Below are 19,554 nucleotides of genomic sequence, written 5' to 3'. Positions count from 1 at the left end.
TGTGCATGGCTTTGAAGATTGTAAATTGAGGTTTCATTTCTCTTTCAACGGTCTTATGATGACCTCTGCTGGGCAACATGGTTTACTTCAGACCATACAAAGACAGATTTCATATAGTGAAATATAGTGAATTATTCCTTGTGTGGAAAGCAATAAAGTATATTTTAATTAAATAACTACTTACTTAAGTGTCCAAGATGGTTCTACATCCAACATTTCTCTACATGAGAATAGACTGATATACAAGCTTATACTAATAAAACAATGCATCTTGAATTTGGGTAGGATGGAAGCAAGAAGCAGCAAAGCAGCTGAACATGATTTATGACCCCCATTCACCTTAAATAAGACAACAGCCAAGCAGAACTTGTCACTTTCTACCTGTGATGAAGGAGGAAGGAAAGGTGCGAGAAGACGGAAAAGAAAAAACAGCTTCTAGTCTTTCCAATCACAGTGAACTCCAATAAATTAGACTATTAATTAATCAGAGCAGTAACTTATTTGGGACATAAAGAACAAAAACTAATCAAGAAAACAGCCGGATTCCCTTTGTTTATTTGAGATGCTATTATCGCTTTAATTGGGGCAGGAGATGGATGCTGAACAGTTTCTAACTAGCATAGTATTTCAAGGGCACTTGCAGGGGCTTTAGATAATACACCATGTCTAGAACGAGCAGTTTTTAAATAGCATCAGCTGAGTGTGTGTTTAAAAAGCAGTGACTTTTGTCACTGACAGTTGGTGAGAAATAAGCAGTAAATCAATTGAAAACTTTTAATTATTGTGGTTTGAAGAATTCAGGCTTGGAATGCCGGAACATCCTGGACCGAAAATGAAATTATTTCAGTACTTCAAGAAGTTAGGGACTGCAAAGAATTAGAAAGCATCAATAATCATCTTGACAACACCAGGCCTGTTGGGAAGCAGCCTGGTCGAGGGAAGTGCCTGGTGTGAAAAGTGCTAGTCTTTGGCTCGAGAGCCTTCGGCGAGGAGGCTGAGGGAGAAGACTACGCCAGGCACAATTGGAGAGGGTGAAGACATGACCGTTAAGCTGATTCAGTGTGCTACGTGCAAGATGTGGGAGGTCAGGGACACTATTGGTGCCCCCGGCTGCTACAGCTGTGGAAAATGTGTCCAGATTTAGCTTCTGAAGGAGCATGTTGCAGCACTGAAGAAAGAAATGGATGACCTCAGGTTTATCCTCGAAAACGAGAGTTTTCTGGATAGGACCTACAGCGAGGTCGTTACACCGAGGATACCCGAAGAGAGAAAGGGGGCGACGATGAGGAAGGAAAGGATGTTTGAAGTACAGGAGACCCCAGGGGATGTACTCTCGTAAACAGGTTCACCCTCTTGGAAGTTGTCAGGACAGAAGATACTGCCAGTCTGAGAGGCGGACAAGTCTGCGAGCTAAAAATTGGTGCGGAAACAGAGCCGAGGAGTCAGACATCAGGAAGAGCCGTGGTAGTAGGGGACTCCATAGTAAGAGGTATGGAAAGGGGTTTCTGCGGCAACAGGCGAGATTTAAGGATGGTGTGTTGCCTCCCAGGTGCTAGGATCCAGGACATCACGAACCGATTGCAGGGAATCCTCATGGATGAAGGTGAACAGCCGGAAGTGGTAGTGCATGTCGGCACAAATGACATCGGGAAGAAGAGGAAGGACATTCTGTAGTGGGATTTCAGAGAACTTGAAAGAAGGCTGAAAAGCAGGACTTCCAGGGTGGTTATCTCTGGTTTGCTTCCAGTTCCTCGTGCTGGAGAGGGCAGGAACAGGGAGATAATGGATCTGAATGTGTGGCTGAGGAACTGGTGCAGGAAGCAAGGATTTACATTCTTGGACCACTGGGATCTGTTTTGGGGTAGGGATGAATTGTACAAAAGGGACGGGTTGCACCTTAATAAGTGGAGGACCAGCATTCTGGCAGACAGGTTTGCCACTGCAACACGGATGTGTTTAAACTAAGTAGTGGGGGGGAGGGGGTGAACTGGAAATATAAGGATGGAGTTAAAGGGAAAGTGAAAATAAGAAAAGTTAAAAAAGGGCAACAGAATCAATGGAGTAGAAAGCTCAAGAAGAGATCATACAGTATGGCCAAGTGAAATAGGAACTGATATGAAAGGAGAGGGAAGTAACGAATTAAAAGTATTATATATGAATACACGAAGTATAAGGAATAAAGTAGATGAGCTTGAGGCTCAGTTGGAAATTGGCAAGTACGATGTTGTGGGAATAACAGAGACATGGCTTCAAGCGGACAGGGCCTGGGAAATGAATATTCAAGGATATACATCTTATCGAAAGAACAGACTGACTGGCAGAGGGGGTGGGGTGGCTCTGTTGGTGAGGAATGATATTCCAGTCCCTTGCGAGGGGGGGACATAGAATCTGGGGGTGTAGAGTCAGTATGGATAGAACTGAGAAATTCTAAGGGTAGAAAGACCCTAATGGGAGTTATCTACAGGCCCCCAAACAGCAGTCTGGATGTAGGGTGTAAGTTGAATGAAGAGTTAAAATTGGCATGTCGCAAAGGTAATGATACAGTTGTCATGGGGGATTTCAACATGTAGGTAGACTGGGAGAATCAGAATGGTACTGGAACCCAAGAAAGGGACTTTGTGGAGTGCCTCCGAGATGGATTTTTAGAACAGCTTGTACTGGAGCCTACCAGGGAAAAGGCAATTCTAGATTTCGTGTTGTGCAATGAACCGGATTTGATCAGGGACCTCGAGGTAAAGAAACCATTAGGAGGTAGTGACCATAATATGATATGTTTTAACCTACAATTTGAGAAGAAGGGAAAATCGGATGTATCAGTATTACAGTTGAACAAAGGGAACTATGGAGCTATGAGGGAGGAGCTGGTCAAAGTTCAATGGAACAATACCCTAGCAGGGAAGACAATGGAACAACAATGGCAGGTATTTCTGGGAATAAAGCAGAAGGTGCAGGATCGGTTCATTCCAAAGAGTAAGAAAGATCCTAAGGGGAGTAAGGGGCGGCCGTGGCTGACGAGGGAAGTAAAGGGCAGTATAAAAATAAAAGAGAAATATAACATAGCAAAGATGAGCAGGAAACTGGAGGACTGGGAAGCTTTTAAAGAGCAACAGAAGATAACAAAAAAGGCAATATGCCAAGATAAAATGAGGTACGAAGATAAACTGGCCAATAATATAAAGGAGGATAGTAAAAGCTTCTTTAGGTATGTGAATAGCAAAAAAATACTTAAGACCAAAATTGGGCCATTGAAGACAGAAACAGGTGAATTTATTATGGGGAACAAGGAAATGGCAGACGAGTTGAACAGGTACTTTGGATCTGTCTTCACTAGCGAAGACACAAACAATCTCCCAGATGTAATAGTGGCCAAAGGAACTAGGGTAAAGGATGAACTGAAGGAAATTTATATTAGGCAAGAAACAGTGTTGGATATACTGTTGAGTCTGAAGGCTGATAAGTCCCCGGGACCTGATGTTCTACATCCCAGGGTACTTAAAGAGGTGGCTCTAGAAATCGTGGACGCATTGGTAATCATTTTCCAATGTTCTATAGATTCAGCAACAGTTCCTGCTGATTGGAGGGTGGCTAATGTTGACCCACTTTTCAGGAGAGGGAGAGAGAAAACAGGGAATTATAGACCGGTTAGCCTGACGACAGTGGTGGGAAAAATGCTGCAGACAATTATAAAAGAGGAAATTACAACACATTTGGATAGAAGTAGAAGGATCAGTCTGAGTCAGCATGGATTTATGAAGGGAAAATCATACTTGACTAATCTTCTGGAGTTTTTTGAGGATGTAACTATGAAAATGGACAAGGGAGAGCCAGTGGATGTAGTGTACCTGGACTTCCAGAAAGCTTTTGATAAAGTCCCACATAGGAGATTAGTGGGCAAAATTAGGGCACATGGTATTGGGGGCAAAGTACTGACATGGATCAAAAATTGTCTGGCTTACAGGAAACAAAGAGTAGCGATTAACAGGTCGCTTTCGGAATGGCAGGCTGTGACCAGTGGGGTACCGCAAGGTTCGGTGCTGGGACCTCAGCTGTTTACAATATACATTAATGATTTAGATGAAGGGATTAAAAATAACATTAGCAAATTTGCCGATGACACAAAGCTGGGTGGCAGTGTGAAATGTCAGGAGGATGTTATGAGAACGCAGGGTGAGTTGGACAGGTTGGGTGAGTGGGCAAATGTATGGCAGATGCAGTTTAATGTGGATAAATGTGAGGTTATCCAGTTTGGTGGCAAGAACAGGAAGGCAGATTACTATCTAAATGGAGTCAAGTTAGGAAAAGGGGAAGTACAACGAGATCTAAGTGTTCTTGTACATCTGTCAATGAAAGCAAGCATGCAGGTACAGCAGGCAGTGAAGAAAGCTAATGGCATGCTGGCCTTTATAACAAGAGGAATTGAGTATAGGAGTAAAAAGGTCCTTCTGCAGCTGTACAGGGCCCTGGTGAGACCACACCTGGAGTATTGTGTGCAGTTTTGGTCTCCAAATTTGAGGAAGGACATTCTTGCTATTGAGGGAGTGCAGCGTAGGTTCACAAGGTTAATTCCCGGAATGGTGGGACTTTCATATGTTGAAAGATTGGAGTGACTGGGCTTGTATACACTGGAATTTAGAAGGATGAGAGGGGATCTGATTGAAACATATAAGATTATTAAGGGATTGGAAACGCTGGGGGCAGGAAGCATGTTCCCGCTGATGGGTGAATCCAGAACCAGAGGCCACAGTTTAAGAATAAGGGGTAGGCCATTTAGAACAGAGATGCGGAAAAACTTTTTCACCCAGAGAGTGGTGGATATGTGGAATGCTCTGCCCCAGAAGGCAGTGGAGGCCAAGTCTCTGGATGCATTCAAGAGAGAGTTAGATAGAGCTCTTATAGATAGCAGGGTCAAGGGATATGGGGAGAGGGCAGGAACGGGGTACTGATTGTGGATGATCAGCCATGATCACAGTGAATGGCGGTGCTGGCAAGAAGGGCTGAATGGCCTACTCCTGCACCTACTGTCTATTGTCTATTGATTGCTTCAATGAAAATGAAGTCTTGGAAGATGCAGTTATCAGTTGCATTGTATGAAGGCAATCCACCACCTATACCAGGTGTCTGCGCTGATTTTGTTCACTTAGCGTCAATCAAAGAACCCGGCAGTATACACTGGATGAATTCCTCCACTGATAACCATCAGGAACTAATACAGTTTATAGCATTGTAGTAATATTGGTAATGTTCTAATTTGTTCTGTATTTTATTTAAATACATAATTTGTTACTCAGTTAAAAAGTAGTTTGTCTTATTTGAAATGTTTCAGAACTTTAATGTTTTTGCCTATTATAAAGTTACATAACTATCTTAATACATTTTTTAAAATGTTTCTACACAAATCTTGAAAAAAAATCCAAGACAACAAATTCAGACTAAGTCACAAATTCTGCTCCCCAGATTTCAATTCCATTGCTCTCCTCATCTGAAACTGAACTAGACTGCTCTAGTCCTTTCAGTACTTGATTTCACATCAACATTTCTTTAAAAAAGGTCTGTTTCCATTTCTAAAATTTTCCTCAACAATGGCATGAATCAGTTCATCTATTGATGAAACCTTCATACATGCCCAGCTGTTACCAGCAGGGCTTCCTTGTTTCACTCTCGATAAACCAAAAACTACCCAAAGGAGATCTGATATTAAAATCTGGTTTAATAAATAAAAATAACATCAATTTGTGACTTAAGTCACTTTTAGTTTCCATGTATGCTTACAAAGATTGAAATCATTATTTAAGAAAAATGAATTCAATATTCCCTTACCTCGTTGTAGAAAAAATGCACAGTATGATTGTTGAGTTTAAGAGAAAGTGTTTTCAAAAAGGAAATATAATATGCCATGATTTCCTCATCAGAGAAGTCAAACTTGTGCACAATAATTGAGTTCACATGGTTATTAGACAGCAGATAATCTGTAAAAAAAACACTAAAGTTTGAAAAGTATAATGGAAAATGTAAGAACACAGATCTCTAAAAAGCACTTTATTAGCAAGACACAAAAAGCATTCTAGATTCATTATCTGATTTCACTGGCAAGAAATGAACATGAAAAATTCCATTATATTTGGATAACCACACCATAACTATCTAGTTATTCTATTAAAATAGTACATGGCACTATAGTTACAAATGTTGATAAGGAAAAAGGAATACATGTTGAATATGAAGATGAATAATTAACTTTTTGCTTTCAATTATTAAATTAAGTTTAAATTAATAAGTGTTAAGTATTGCATCCCCACTCTCCACAAATGGATTACACTGAATTAAAGGACAAAAGGCTAGTAATAAAATACAAGTTGTCAATGTTTTGGAAGTGCACAAGAAGCCATATGACTTTTTTGTGATCTTCAAATGTAAACACTTTTTTTCTGATAGCAAAGTCTTTACTGACAGCCAAAGGCTAACAATAAAAGGTCATTGAAAGCAAATAGAGTATCACTTCAAGATACGGAAAATAGTCCATGATGGATCTTGTTACGCACTATAATAGCTGGAGGTCAGTCTTGTGCAGCAAGGGCAATTTGCAAAAGGATCTTAGTTTTGTGAATATGAAGTGCAATGTGAATTTCCATATACACTTCAGTATACAAACTAACTATGACTTGGTGCTCAGCCTGCAAAAGTGCACATGGGCAAGGGTCATCTGTCTAATACCGCCCATTGACTATGGTTGGAGTAGAAGTAAAATGAGAAGCAATTTTCCATTTGGTCTGTAATTTACACCCATTCCAGTGGGAAGTTTATGAGAAATGAAATGCAACGTTGCAGAGAAAAAGATTTCACCAAGATCCCATGCCATGTCTTCAACTTACTAGACATGCACGATATTGTGAATTTGTAACTGAAGTTCATCATTGCCAAGTTTTTGAACTTGAGCAACTGAGGCTCTGTTTCTTCACCCCCCCACCCCTCCCAGTTATAAAGCCTTTTTGGCTTTTGTCTTTCAATCTGTGATTCAAGCTGGGCTATACGGGACAGAGTAATCTGGTTTAAAAAATAGTAGTTGAAAAACAATTTCAAAATGATCCTCCAAAAAAGCGCGAAATACTTGTGACACTTCAGTTTTTGGGTAATATGAAGCAGTGACAGCAATGAAGAGTCCTTGCACGTCATGACTATCAGAATTGCTAACTCTTTTATATTCTTTCCCCTCACTACCCTCCTTTAGGTCACAAGTTTCCTGATGGACCTTAATTTTCAGGTACCAGAGACATCTGTTTTCCTTCAAGACAAGGTAGCAGTTAATCAGCTTAATTCTCATCTTGGTGTTTTCTGGTACAGATTACACAGACAATTCACAGATGTAAATTAAGGTGCGCTTCAGGACAATCCGATCAGTATGAGCTCATAACTGGGTTTTGTGACTCAGGATGGCCAGAATGTGCACAAAGTATTTAGGAAAATCATCTTAGTGTGGCCTCAAGATCTTCAACATTGATTTTTGTGTAGCAGTGTGTGTTTGAAGGTCAAGGTGATTGAGATAATAAAGCAAATTAGGTGGTGATCACTCCAACAGTCATCTGTATCTGTCATTGACATCCGTGATATGGACAACATTGTTATTTTTGCTGGAACAATAAAATAACTGAGTGAGTGTTATCCGAAATAGGGAGTGTTAGCACGAGGTCTTGTACTCATGGTTTTGACAAGACAAGGCTTTCAGCATTGGAGGAAATCCTTGCTAAGTTAGCTTTCCTGCTCTCCTAATAAATCACATTTTTCCAAAGATCTGACAAGGTAGGTCACTGGTTTCAACAAGGCAGGGTTCCAAGTATTGGAGGAAGACTCTGCAGGAGTTAACTTTCCTGCTCTTCTAACCAATCAAACTTATCCAAAGGACTGTATCCTTTTTGAGACTGCAGGCCATTCAGGAGAACAAGTTTGAAATGCAGACAAAGATCAGAGTAGAATTCTCCTCTGCCCTAATTTATAATTTCCAGATTTGGAATATATGCACCGGAGTCTGTGACATATCATTTCTACCTTAGAATGATTTGCGTGGGGATGAGGGTTTGGTCATCATGAGACATTCAACTGAAAATGAGTAGAGATTCATCAAGCTAACTTAACCTTCATGCCAAAACCCACCCCATGAATTTAGGTTTCTCCTTTCAGTCTGCCTTCCTAGAAGATAGTGTATCCACCTTCCCTTCTTCATCCAGCTGCTTATCTCCTGCCAGTCACCCCTCACTCAGATTATCAATATTCTTTGAGCTGCCCAACTTCTGTCAATCATCTCTCATTCAGGACATCAATGGCAGTACCAACAGGACATTTCAAGTTCTGCACTTCACAAAACAAAGTGTAAGCTGCCTACATGTCACTACCTTTAATGTTGGATAGCCATTGTACAACAGATACCACATGGGCATGACAGTCTGAAGTCTGGCCATCCCTTTTCCCTATTTCCTCTGATCCTTTGCTTTGACTCTATCCATAGTTTAAATGTTTAACATTGGTTTTAAGCGTGTTTGTGAGAAACATTTTAATATTTTTTAAACAGTTTGAGGCACTTGACAGGTTCCAGGTGTTTTCAAATGTTTGCTAATTTCAAAGCTATTCTCACATGTTCATAACAGTGACAGCTTTGACAGCTAGTAGGCCTAGGGACAGCTTCTCAGCAAATGTTGAAGTCATTCTGTGAATGATGAACCTTCATACTGTACTCCACTCTTCTAGAGAAGATTCTGCCAAATACCTTGCTGGAAAAAGTAATGTTGTCCAGAAGCAGCCAGCTAGCAATCTCAGGACAACAGAAGATCTACCTCCTGTAACATAAAATCTTGGGACATATTTACATCAACACAGTAAACTTCTGTTTGTTAATGTAATAAGTACCTAACATCATACATGCAGTAATTATTTTAAAAACAAAACCTAACTCTTCCTGGCCTGCAAAAAAAGTTTTCTGACAGCAAATTCAAATGAAAAAATATTACATAGTGAAATATGTATCTACACAGTCCTCCCTTTTCTTTTTCTTGCCAAGAGGACTTTGCTGTCTGCCAATTCTAACAATGCTGGCTTCTGACAGAAAATATGGCATACCACGTTGGAGTATCTGGGCACAGATTTACTCTACGTACTTATTTACAGTCTCTCAGTTAGACTTGAGCAGCAGTAGGCAACCATCAGGTCTGCTACACTATTTAATATGGCCATGACTGATCTATGCTGGTTTCAACTCCTCTTCTGTGCTATTTCTCTTTGCCCCTGCTGCTCAATCAAATATTTATCCATCTCCACTTCAAGTACTTCACCACCAATTGAAAGAATAAATTTCTATGTACCTTAGTTTAAAATAACTGGCCCCTTTTCTTGGAGTTTTGTTCTCTTTGTTCAAGACTCTCTCAGTAGGGAAGCCATCTCAACATCTGTCAAGCTTCCTTAGGATCTTTGAATCAGACCACCCAATTTTTTTCTAAAGCTCAAAGGAATTCTGACCTAAACCATTTAGTCTTTGCAACTGCACCAATATCCTAGTAACAAGGCTCATCAATCTAGATGGTATTGTCACCAATGTTACCTCATCCTTTTTTTTGTTAGGGTAAGTAGATCAAAACTGTCCAGGTAAGGCATAACCTTGTACAACTGCAACAACATCTTTCTAATTTTAAACTCCAAGTCCTTTGCAATGAAGGTCAAAATATACCTTTCGCATTCTTAACTACTTGTTGAACTTGACTGCTAACTTTTTATGACTCATGCACTAGAACACCTAGCTTCATTTGTACACTTCTTTGCAGGCTCTCATTTAGACAATAAATAACCTGCCTTTTCCTTTCCCTTAAGTGCATGACTTCAACTTTCATTTTCTAGTCTTTTCCTCACTCAAACTATCTAAACCCATGAAAGACAGTTATTTTTTAAATTACAATTTGATGTGTTTTAATAAAAAATGGAGTTTTAAAATCAACCAAAACTCCTGAGGGATACAGAGGAGTGATTAAATATTCTTGGTGGAAGATGAATGCACATTGATGTTATGGCCCAGAGTGCTGAGGTAGTGAAGGGAGCACTCAGTAACACACCACAAAATAAGGGATTATGTTGGTGGTTCTGAAGGGAAGATTCAGACAGTGCAATGATTTTAGATTAGTTGTAAAGTAAATGTATAATTACAGTAAAAAGGTTAAACAGCTATATACTGAATGGAAGAGAGGTAATTAGGGAAAGCAATCTTAGTCAGAGAAGGTCATATTTCCTACAGATACCCATTCAGTAAGCTAGACATATGCATATATTATGATTTGTTTCCTTGACTGCATCCCACTACATTAGTGAAATTCAACTGCATCCACTGTGTCTCAGTTGGCTTAAGGTTCATAATGTCTAGAGCCACGTCTCTACTCAGGGAGCTGAGCTCAAAAAACCTATCCTATAAGAAATGTTTCATTGTTAAAAGTGTTTTTTTTAGTAGAAAGATACCTATTAAAGGAAATCTCCATGTTCTACCTCAGATAAAAGTAACAGAGCTTTGAAGTGAGCAGAGCACTTATCTCCAGTATCCCAGCCAGTACTTATCTCTCAAAATCACAAATATGCTGTTAGTCATTATTATGTTCTTGTTAAGAGAGTTTGGTGTGAAACTGAGTACTGTACCACTTTACCTCACTGACTGTGAAACATCTTGGGATGCCCTAAAAATGCAATAGTTTATTTATCCCCTCTTCCTTTTGACTTCTTGTGGCCTATGTTTCTTTTTCTCCCTCTCTCACTGATAGACACACAGACACAACATCTACCACTCAAAAGGAAATAATGAGATAGAATATCGCAGTGAAAAGGGTAAAAAAAACAATTACTGAGAAAGACACAGACACACTGGTAGAGTTGAAGGTGACGTGGGATGAGATGATTCACCAGTACAGTGATATAAAGTAGAAACCTAAAGCAGGAACATGACATATTTTTTCCTTATTTGATCATGAAAAAAATATTTGTTTAAGATAAAGTATCAATGCCTTATGAAAGGTAAAACTGCCTCCCAAATCTTTATCTGGTAGCTTCATCGAGGATTCAAATAGTTGTCATATATACCCGGTAATAAGATATATCAATGGAAAAACAACCTAACTCAACTATATTTAACCTCAGTAATATTTCATTCATTCTGTGGTCTGGAACTACAGAAAAACATAAGGGAAAAGAGTGTTTAAAGTAGATTTTTAAAAAGTTATTAAGAAATATAAACTTACACAGTGAGGTTTCATGACTAATATTTTCAAACAGGATATTGATCGTCTGAAGCAGCTGCACACACACATAGCGACCGGATTTCTGGCGCAAGATATTTAAGAAGAAAACAAACATGTTTTTCTCCAAGAAAAAGCTGTAACAAAACATTTCTTCATTAGTAATGATTTAAAGTTTAAGGAGCTATTTCATCCAGGGGTAGCAAGTGTATCCTTTAAGAATAGCTTTTATGCTTGAAACTACTTTTGAAGAAAATAACATTTAGGAGAAGGTTGCATGGGTACACGAACGGGAAGGATTTTGAGGTTCTTGTTCTGTATGCAGGGAGATAGGATTAGGCAGATCAGGTCAGCATTGCCAAGATGGTCTGAAGGGCCTGTTTCTGTGCTATCGTACTTTATGACTCTAAGTCTGAAATACTCTTGCCCCTAACCTCCATTTTGCTATTGATACAATTGTTTTTGTATTTTCTATAACCTAAGGTTTCTTAGGACCAAAACTATCATGTTTTAGCAGAACTACCTGTATCCTTCATGCAGTGCAACTATATTGGAAGTGGCAGAATACTGCGCCAAGGTGCTGATGACAACGACAGGTTATAGATTTGTGCCAACGCCAGGGAGTTCTTAGTTTTGCTAGGGTTGAAAAATCTGAAATCAAATGTTCTCTGGGAGTAAACAAAGAGGCTAAAATGTATGTGAAACTTGCCTACTTAATTAGTTATCAGTAAATTAGGTATTAGTGCAGAGGAAGGAGCCGCATTTCCTAACTTAACTCTATGCAAGCCATATCTTATTTCCAAATTTATATAATGAAACTACCAAAAGTATATTTGCCCAATTCCATAGAAAGAATTAATATAGAACTGACTTCATCGTAGTTCCTTTCTTTTCTCAGAAATAATACAAAACACTGATTGTGACTTACTCAAATACAGAGCTGTCATTTTGATCTCCCCAGATGAGGATTTCTGTAATAGATCGAATTGTTTCCACCAGCAGATTACGATTACTATCTGTCACAGTTGTGTTCTTCGTTAAGACATGGTACATGTACCTATGAATATATTAACATATAATTAGTAGATCATCATCACAAAATCATTAACAAGCAACAAACTGGGTAACATTCATATCCATAGGGAAAGTATTGGTGACATTCATCCTTGATAAAGCAAAATCAAAATTTTCAAAATGTTCAAAATTAACCTATCAATCACTTCAAAATTTGGTACATTTATGCAAATTCACAAATCTGACAATGGAAAATAAATATGTAAAATATCAAGTAATTTTCTAGGTAAGTGGCTGGAGAGAAACTGTGCAACCTAGTATTAAACTGCAGAGTAGATCAGTGTTGAAACAATATTAATTATTGGCATGAGTATTCAATAAGGTTTCAGTAGTTACATTTAAATGGGTGAACGCATCCCAGAAACCCAGAGAGGAAAGGAATAAAAGATCACAAATGAGAACAAAAAACACTGTACACAGTTCAAGTCCAAAATGTGAAAAAAAAACATAAAAGGCTGCAAAGTGTTCAATGGATCAGGCAGCAATTTGGAAGAAGGAGTTAGATTATGATACAGGTCAGTAACCCTGCCTCACAACAGATTCCAATTACTGGCTGACAAATACTTCCATCCTGTGCGCTAATATAAATTGTTATGTTGAAATCCACAGCTGCCATAAGCTTTGCCTTCACCCACTAACTCAATACAGGATGCATTTTGTTTCCAAGCAGAAGCAATTGAGAGTGAATCTCAAACTGGATCAGAGGCAGAAAATACACACAAAACACTGGTGGAACGCAGCAGGTCAGGCAGAATCTATAAGGAGAAGCTCTGTCGACGTTTCGGGCCGAGACCCTTCGTGAAGACTGTCCTTTTGTGTTTTGTCCTTTTGCATTTTGTGTGCATTGCTTGAATTTCCAGCATCTGCAGATTTCCTCACGTTTGCAGAGGCAGAAAATGTTATTTTAATAAATGCTTATTATTTTACCAAGTGTGCTATTCTCTGATGTGTTTAGGGGAGAAGAAAACATTACCATTATGATGCCTGTATGGCTAATTACAGTATGAGCATATAATCAACACATCCATCAATAGCCCAATATCCCATAGCGGGGACAAATATAAATTACTGAAACACTTTAGTTCAACATTAAATATCAAATTTAAATGACACAAGATTATACAAAGAGATTTACCTTCAGAAAGACTTTGTAACAAAGTTAAGATAGTAACAAGGGATTGAGAGAATCTCTCATACTAAACAGGTTCCTACAGAGGACAGAATGCAGTTCCACTCTCACACATGCACGCCACAGACAGCAATGCTGTTACAGAATAAGCTACTACAGTAAAACTCCAATAATCTATGGATAGACATCTAGATCACCAAGTCATGATGCCCACATTTCCTCCAATATGTTAGACTGAGCTTGGAGTTCCCATACTCCATATAAACTTATCACATTCAGTGGCAAACTTATATTATTGTGAAACTTATATAGAAAAATTAAAATAGCAGCTGGAGTAACATCCAATCATCAGGAAAATTTGCTAGTCCAGCACTAGTCCTGGGTAGCCCCAATTAACCAAGTTTTATTGTAACATGAAGAGTTAATTGCAATTCTGAAGGTGCTTATTTTGAAATGCAACCAATCTGACCCATGAATTACAAAACATTTCCTCTTGAAAACCACACTATTTAGTAAAGCCAGCATGTAAAGTTATACATATAAATGCATCTTTTTAAATATGCTATTTTAACCCATGACGTTGGCATTCAATATCAACCCAATCTTTGTAGATGTATTGGGGGTAAGATAATCCTTCACTGTGTTGCATAAGAGAATTTAACTGAATTTTTATGATGTAACATTCAAAAGAGAAAGTGTTTTGCAACTTTGAAAATTGTTGAATTAGTTGCTTTTCAATTAATAAATAGATCTATGAAAGAGTATCTGGACCATGCACCGCTTTCACCAATCAACTAAGATCAAGGCTGATCTTTTTACCTCAGTGCCACTTAACTGAAGTGATCCCATAACCCTAGATTCCCTTAAAAAAAAAACAATTTCCACCTTGATAATACTTAACAACCTACCCACTTCTCTGCCCTTTTTGGAGAGAATTCCAAACATTCACCACTCTTCTTTGTTCAGTTTAAAATGACCAACCCCTTTTTTGACACCATCATTCCCAATTCTAGATAGCCCTCTTCCCTGACTGCACACCACCGAGCCCTGAAAAGCTTTTGTATATTTCAATACAATTTCTTGCATTCTTTTAAACATAGGCACCGAGCATAAGCACAGGGTGTTTAATCTCTCCAAACTCCCTCATTCTTGTGAATCAGTCTAATCAATCTTTGCCGTGCTGCTTCTGGTCATCCTTTGGTAGGGAGACCAAATCAATGTGCATATTCTGAATGTAGCCTCACCAGACCCCATGTAATTACAGTATATATTGTTGTGAGATCTTTGTGCAATAAAGGCAACATTCACATGGTTTTCCTAATTGTTGTCTTCACCTGCCTATTAAAGTTCAAAGTACAAAGTATGTATAAAAATCATCCACCATTGTTGCTGTACCTAAAAAGACCAAGGTAACATGTCTGAATGACTGGTGTCCTGTCACACTCACCTCAGTAACAAGCAAATTGCTTTGAGAGGCTGATCAAGGACTAGATCTGCAGCATGCTACCACCCACATTGGAACCCCTACAATTCACCTACTGACATAACCAATGGACAAATGATGCAATAGCCACAGCTCTTCACACCGTCCTTACACATCTAGAGAAGAGGGATGCTTATGCGAGAATGCTGTTCTTGGACTACAGCCCAGGATTCAACACCATAATTCCCCCCAGGCTCAACAAGAAGCTCAGAGACCTTGGTCTTCACCCTGCCTTATGTAGCTGGATCCTGGATTTCCTGTCAGATCACCGGCAGATGGTAAGACTGGGCTCCCTCACCTCTGACCCTCAACATAGGTGCCGCTCAGGCTGTGTCCTATGTCCCCTCCTTTACTCTCTATATACCCATGACTGTGTCACTACCCACAGCTCCAATCTAATTAAATTTGCTGACGATACTACACTGATTGGCCTAATCTCAAATAATAATGAGGCAGCCTGACACAGTGACACAGTGGTGTCAAGAAAACAACCTCTCCTTCAATGTCACAAAAACAAACGAGCTGTTGTGAACTACAGGAGGAATAGAGACAGGCTAAATCCTATTGACATTAATCGATCTGGGGTTGAGAGACTGAATGGCTTTAAGCTCCTCAACATAAACATCACCAAGGATCTCATATGGTCTGTAAATACCAGCTGTGTGGTGAAAAAGGCACAACAGCGCCTCTTTCACCTCAGACAGTTGAAGAAGTTTGGTATGGGCCCCCAAATCCTCAGAACTTTCTACAGGGGCACAATTGAGAGCATCCTGACTGGCTGCATCACTGCCTGATTAGGGAACTGTACTTCCCTCAATCGCAGGACTCTGCAGAAAGTGGTGTGGACAGCCCAGTGCATCTGTAGATGTGAACTTCCCACTATTCAGGGCATTTACAAAGACAGGTGTATACAAAAAGCCTGAAGGATCATTGAGGACCCGAGTCACCCCAACCACAAACTGTTCCAGCTGTTACCATCCAGGAAATGGTACCACACCATAAAAGCCAGGACCAACAGGCTCCAGGACGCTTCTTCCACCAGGCTATCAGACTGATTAATTCATGCTTACACAATTGTATTTCTATGTTGCATTGACTGTCTTGTACACACTACTTGTTATAAATTACTATAAATTACACATTGCACATTTAGATGGAGACGTAACATAAAGATTTTTACTCCTCTTGTATATGAAGGATGTAAGAAATAAAGTCAATTCAAATTCTTAAGATTCATCTCTTTACAAGGCAGCTACAAAAGTTCAAAGAACATTTACTAGCGAAGTATATATACATTATACTACCTTGAGATTTGTGTAACAGGCAGCCACAGAACAAAGACATCTAAAATCATACATAGCACACAAATACATACATTAACCAAACCAGGCCCATAAAAAAAGAATAAAATACCCATTAAAAAAAGATCGAACACCCAATGTGCAATGAAAATTGGGTGTTCGACAGTTTCTTCTTATGGGTCATTTATGGGTTACTTGTTTATGGATTAAACACAGAAACTTAAAAGAACCTATTAAAAACTGATCATCAAACACCCAATGTGCAGAGAGAGAAAAAATTGTGCAAACAATAAAAGTAAGCAAATGGCATTCAGAATGAAAGTGAGTCCACAGCCACAAAGCCTGAAGCAGCCGGAGCAGGCCACAACCTCAGCTCACCACAGTGGTTTGTATAATAACAAACCAAGGTTACATCATTCAGTTTCTCACCATTTCAAATTCCATAGTTTCTCTACATTTTTCTACATTAGCAATGGTTTTACAGTATATTCCATAGCCATTTCCTAACCCATAACTTTAACAGTCTCCATCCCACAACACTAATTGTCATAGCCTCCCGATCTGAAAAAGATCCTTTAACGAATCATCCAAAAACTTGTAATCCACAATTCAGTTCTAATTTGTTTATTATTCTTCTGTGACATCTTATCAAAGGCCCTCCCCAATGGCACCCCTTTATCTATTTACACATGTTACAAATTCAAAACACGAACATTTGTCAAACACAATGTTCCTATCATAAATCTGTATCATGTCTGCCCAATTCTATTATTGTTTTTGTGCCTTACTATCATTTCCTTAATACAAGGTCATTAGTTTTCAGTTCCATTAATTTCTCCTAAAGTATTCTCTTTTTTACTAATGCTATTATTTTGAGATGTTCATTCACTCTAAACATTTTTTTCTCCACTACATACATAAATTAGAAGTAGGCTACTCATTCCCTCAAATTTAATATGTAATTGTAACAATCCTGTCAACCAATGATAACACTGAGCAGCAAAGTATTTTTCAAAAAGTGTTACTTCTTCAGAAATATTTTGAGGTTATGATAGACCACTTAAAGCTGAACACAAATATAATTTCAAACCACTTATATCACGTAGGAATTTGGAGAAACAAGAAATTAACTTTTATTGAATATAATGCATTTAAGTGCATAACGGTACTGATGCTTTGCAATAGTTCAACTAAAAATATTCTGTTGATGATTTTCATTTGTACTCAGTGTCCGAGACTTCCCACAATAATCAAACAGCATTGATGAATTACAGTTGCCCTAACACCTTTACTCCATGACCACAATGTCCTGGTGAAACTTTTTACCATGCTCGTCACTGACAGTAGGGAAGAAGTCTAAATGGGAATGGAGAAAATGAATCTCGAGTGACGTATTGCACTTCATGGTTTTGTATGCTTGAAGGAAGTTGTCAACCAGCTGCAGTTTGGTGTTCTGCAGTTGCCAAGAAAATTTTCAACAACATCCTTGAATGTCTTCCTTGCGATTTTCTCTGGTCCCAATAGAAGTTCTTCAAATCTCCTGTCACTGATGGCCAGAATTTTTTGGACCAACAAATATACCATCCTTAATCTTGGCATCAAATACTCTGGGAAATGTCTGTCTCAAATATGAAAATCTTTCACCTTCCTTGTCATCATTTTCACATAATTTTCATAAGCTCAAGTTCTATATTAAGACCAGGCAAAAATACCTTTGGTGGGTATACAAGTGGCTTATGTGCCACACTTTTCTACAGCCTTTCACTCCATTGTTCATCGTATTATGTCTTTCACTATCCTTTAGGGAAGACATCCAAAGTCTCATGAACCTCTGACAGAAAAAGTTTCCTTGGGTTTTCCATAAAGATACAAATAAAATTTGGTCATTTTGCCTCTCCAGCCTACTTTGCCATTTAACCAGATCATGGCTAATCTAGCTCATATAGTAGTTTCCTAACTGATACCTGCATCTCTCAGTTCCATTCAAACCTACAACCAAATTGATCTATTTTGACTACAATATCTGAGTCCACATAGTCCTTTGAGGTGGAGAATTCCAAAGAGTGACTATATCATCATGAAGAAATTTCTCCTTATTTCAGTCCCAAGGAATTACCCTTTTCTTTGAGAACAGAACAACCTTTCCTCAGTTATAGATTCCTCATTGAGGGGAAATATCTTTCCCATATCTAAGGGCACTTAAGAATTTTATTCATTTCAGAGAAGCAAAATATTTAATTACTATGCTATTTCCTTATTTCTTTAAAATATTTTTCCTACCCCATTAACTCCTGTTATTTTTTTCTTCTTTTTATATTGTTATGGAAACATTTTAGAAATTGTTCATCTTTCCTGACAATTGACTTCCATATTTCACTTTTTTCTTATTAATGTTTTGGATAACTGGATTTATTCCCTCCCATTCCAATTTAATCCCAACCCCAACATGATACCTTTGACCTTAGTACTATGCAGAGAACACAGCCAATGGAGCTCACATTCACAGGTGCAGAGAGCAGTACTCCCCCGACTAGACTCTTGTTTATTGCTACTATATTCCCTTCACCCTCCCTGGTTCAATGACTTCTTGTACTGATCCATCATCCCTGAAATCTCCTCTCTCATCTACATACACAATAGGAATAGTGACTGTGCTAGACAAGTGGGAGGCTTAGGTTCTTCCAGAGCTACTCATTAGATTCCAGTACCTGCCCCACTCACCATCACATTCTCCTATCCCTCATGACAGATGAATTTGGCAGTACTTAATCAAAACAGAGTGACTCCGTCTTGAAACAACACGCCATTTCCTATTTTGATTCAATACAGTGTCTGATCTCAACCTCATTAACTGTGAGCCAGGTTCCCTGAACTGAAACATGGTCACCTTGGATCATGATCATTCCATTAAAAAATGCTCTTTTCAGAATACATAGGCTTATACTCTCAGACAAAGAAGAAAAGCACAACTAATGAGAACTATTATGGCACTCAAGCAATACCTATATAGTTTCTTAGGTATGTGGAACAATACTTGATTTCAGTCCTATACTGGCCACTTCCTCAATTCATTTTTCTTTATATTGATGACTATATTAGTGCCTCCCCCAGTACTTGCAAGGGACTCAAGATTTCATAACGTTTGTTGCCAAATTCCATTCTGTTCTCACTTTCACATGGTCTATATACATCTCTTGACAACTCATTGGAAACTTAGCACTTAATATCAATCTTAAGCCCACTGATTTGCATATTTCCATACAACATAGGTTATTAAGTCCACTGCATCTGTGTCAGTTCACTCTGCAAACTTTT

At 38.7% G+C, this 19,554-nt stretch overlaps 1 protein-coding gene across 5 annotated transcripts in view; it reads right to left on the bottom strand.

The window, feature by feature from the left end:
• Positions 1 to 19,554, bottom strand: part of clec16a (C-type lectin domain containing 16A) — a 241,706-nt gene that overhangs the window by 201,020 nt on the left and 21,132 nt on the right. For 4 of the 5 annotated variants that reach the window (XM_059979201.1, XM_059979202.1, XM_059979199.1 and 1 more), the window contains exons 2-4: positions 12,181 to 12,309; positions 11,256 to 11,389; positions 5,818 to 5,966 (exon numbers count right to left, since the gene is read on the bottom strand). In XM_059979201.1, the coding sequence (XP_059835184.1) occupies positions 5,818 to 5,966; positions 11,256 to 11,389; positions 12,181 to 12,309 (412 nt within the window). Of the gene's footprint in view, positions 1 to 5,817; positions 5,967 to 11,255; positions 11,390 to 12,180; positions 12,310 to 19,554 lie in introns of those variants that run through there. The other variant, XM_059979205.1, reaches the window with a different exon arrangement.

Source organism: Hypanus sabinus, chromosome 9, assembly GCF_030144855.1.
Source record: "Hypanus sabinus isolate sHypSab1 chromosome 9, sHypSab1.hap1, whole genome shotgun sequence".
In the NCBI taxonomy this organism is placed as follows: domain Eukaryota; kingdom Metazoa; phylum Chordata; class Chondrichthyes; order Myliobatiformes; family Dasyatidae; genus Hypanus; species Hypanus sabinus.
This window is presented reverse-complemented; position numbering and strand designations above follow the sequence as displayed.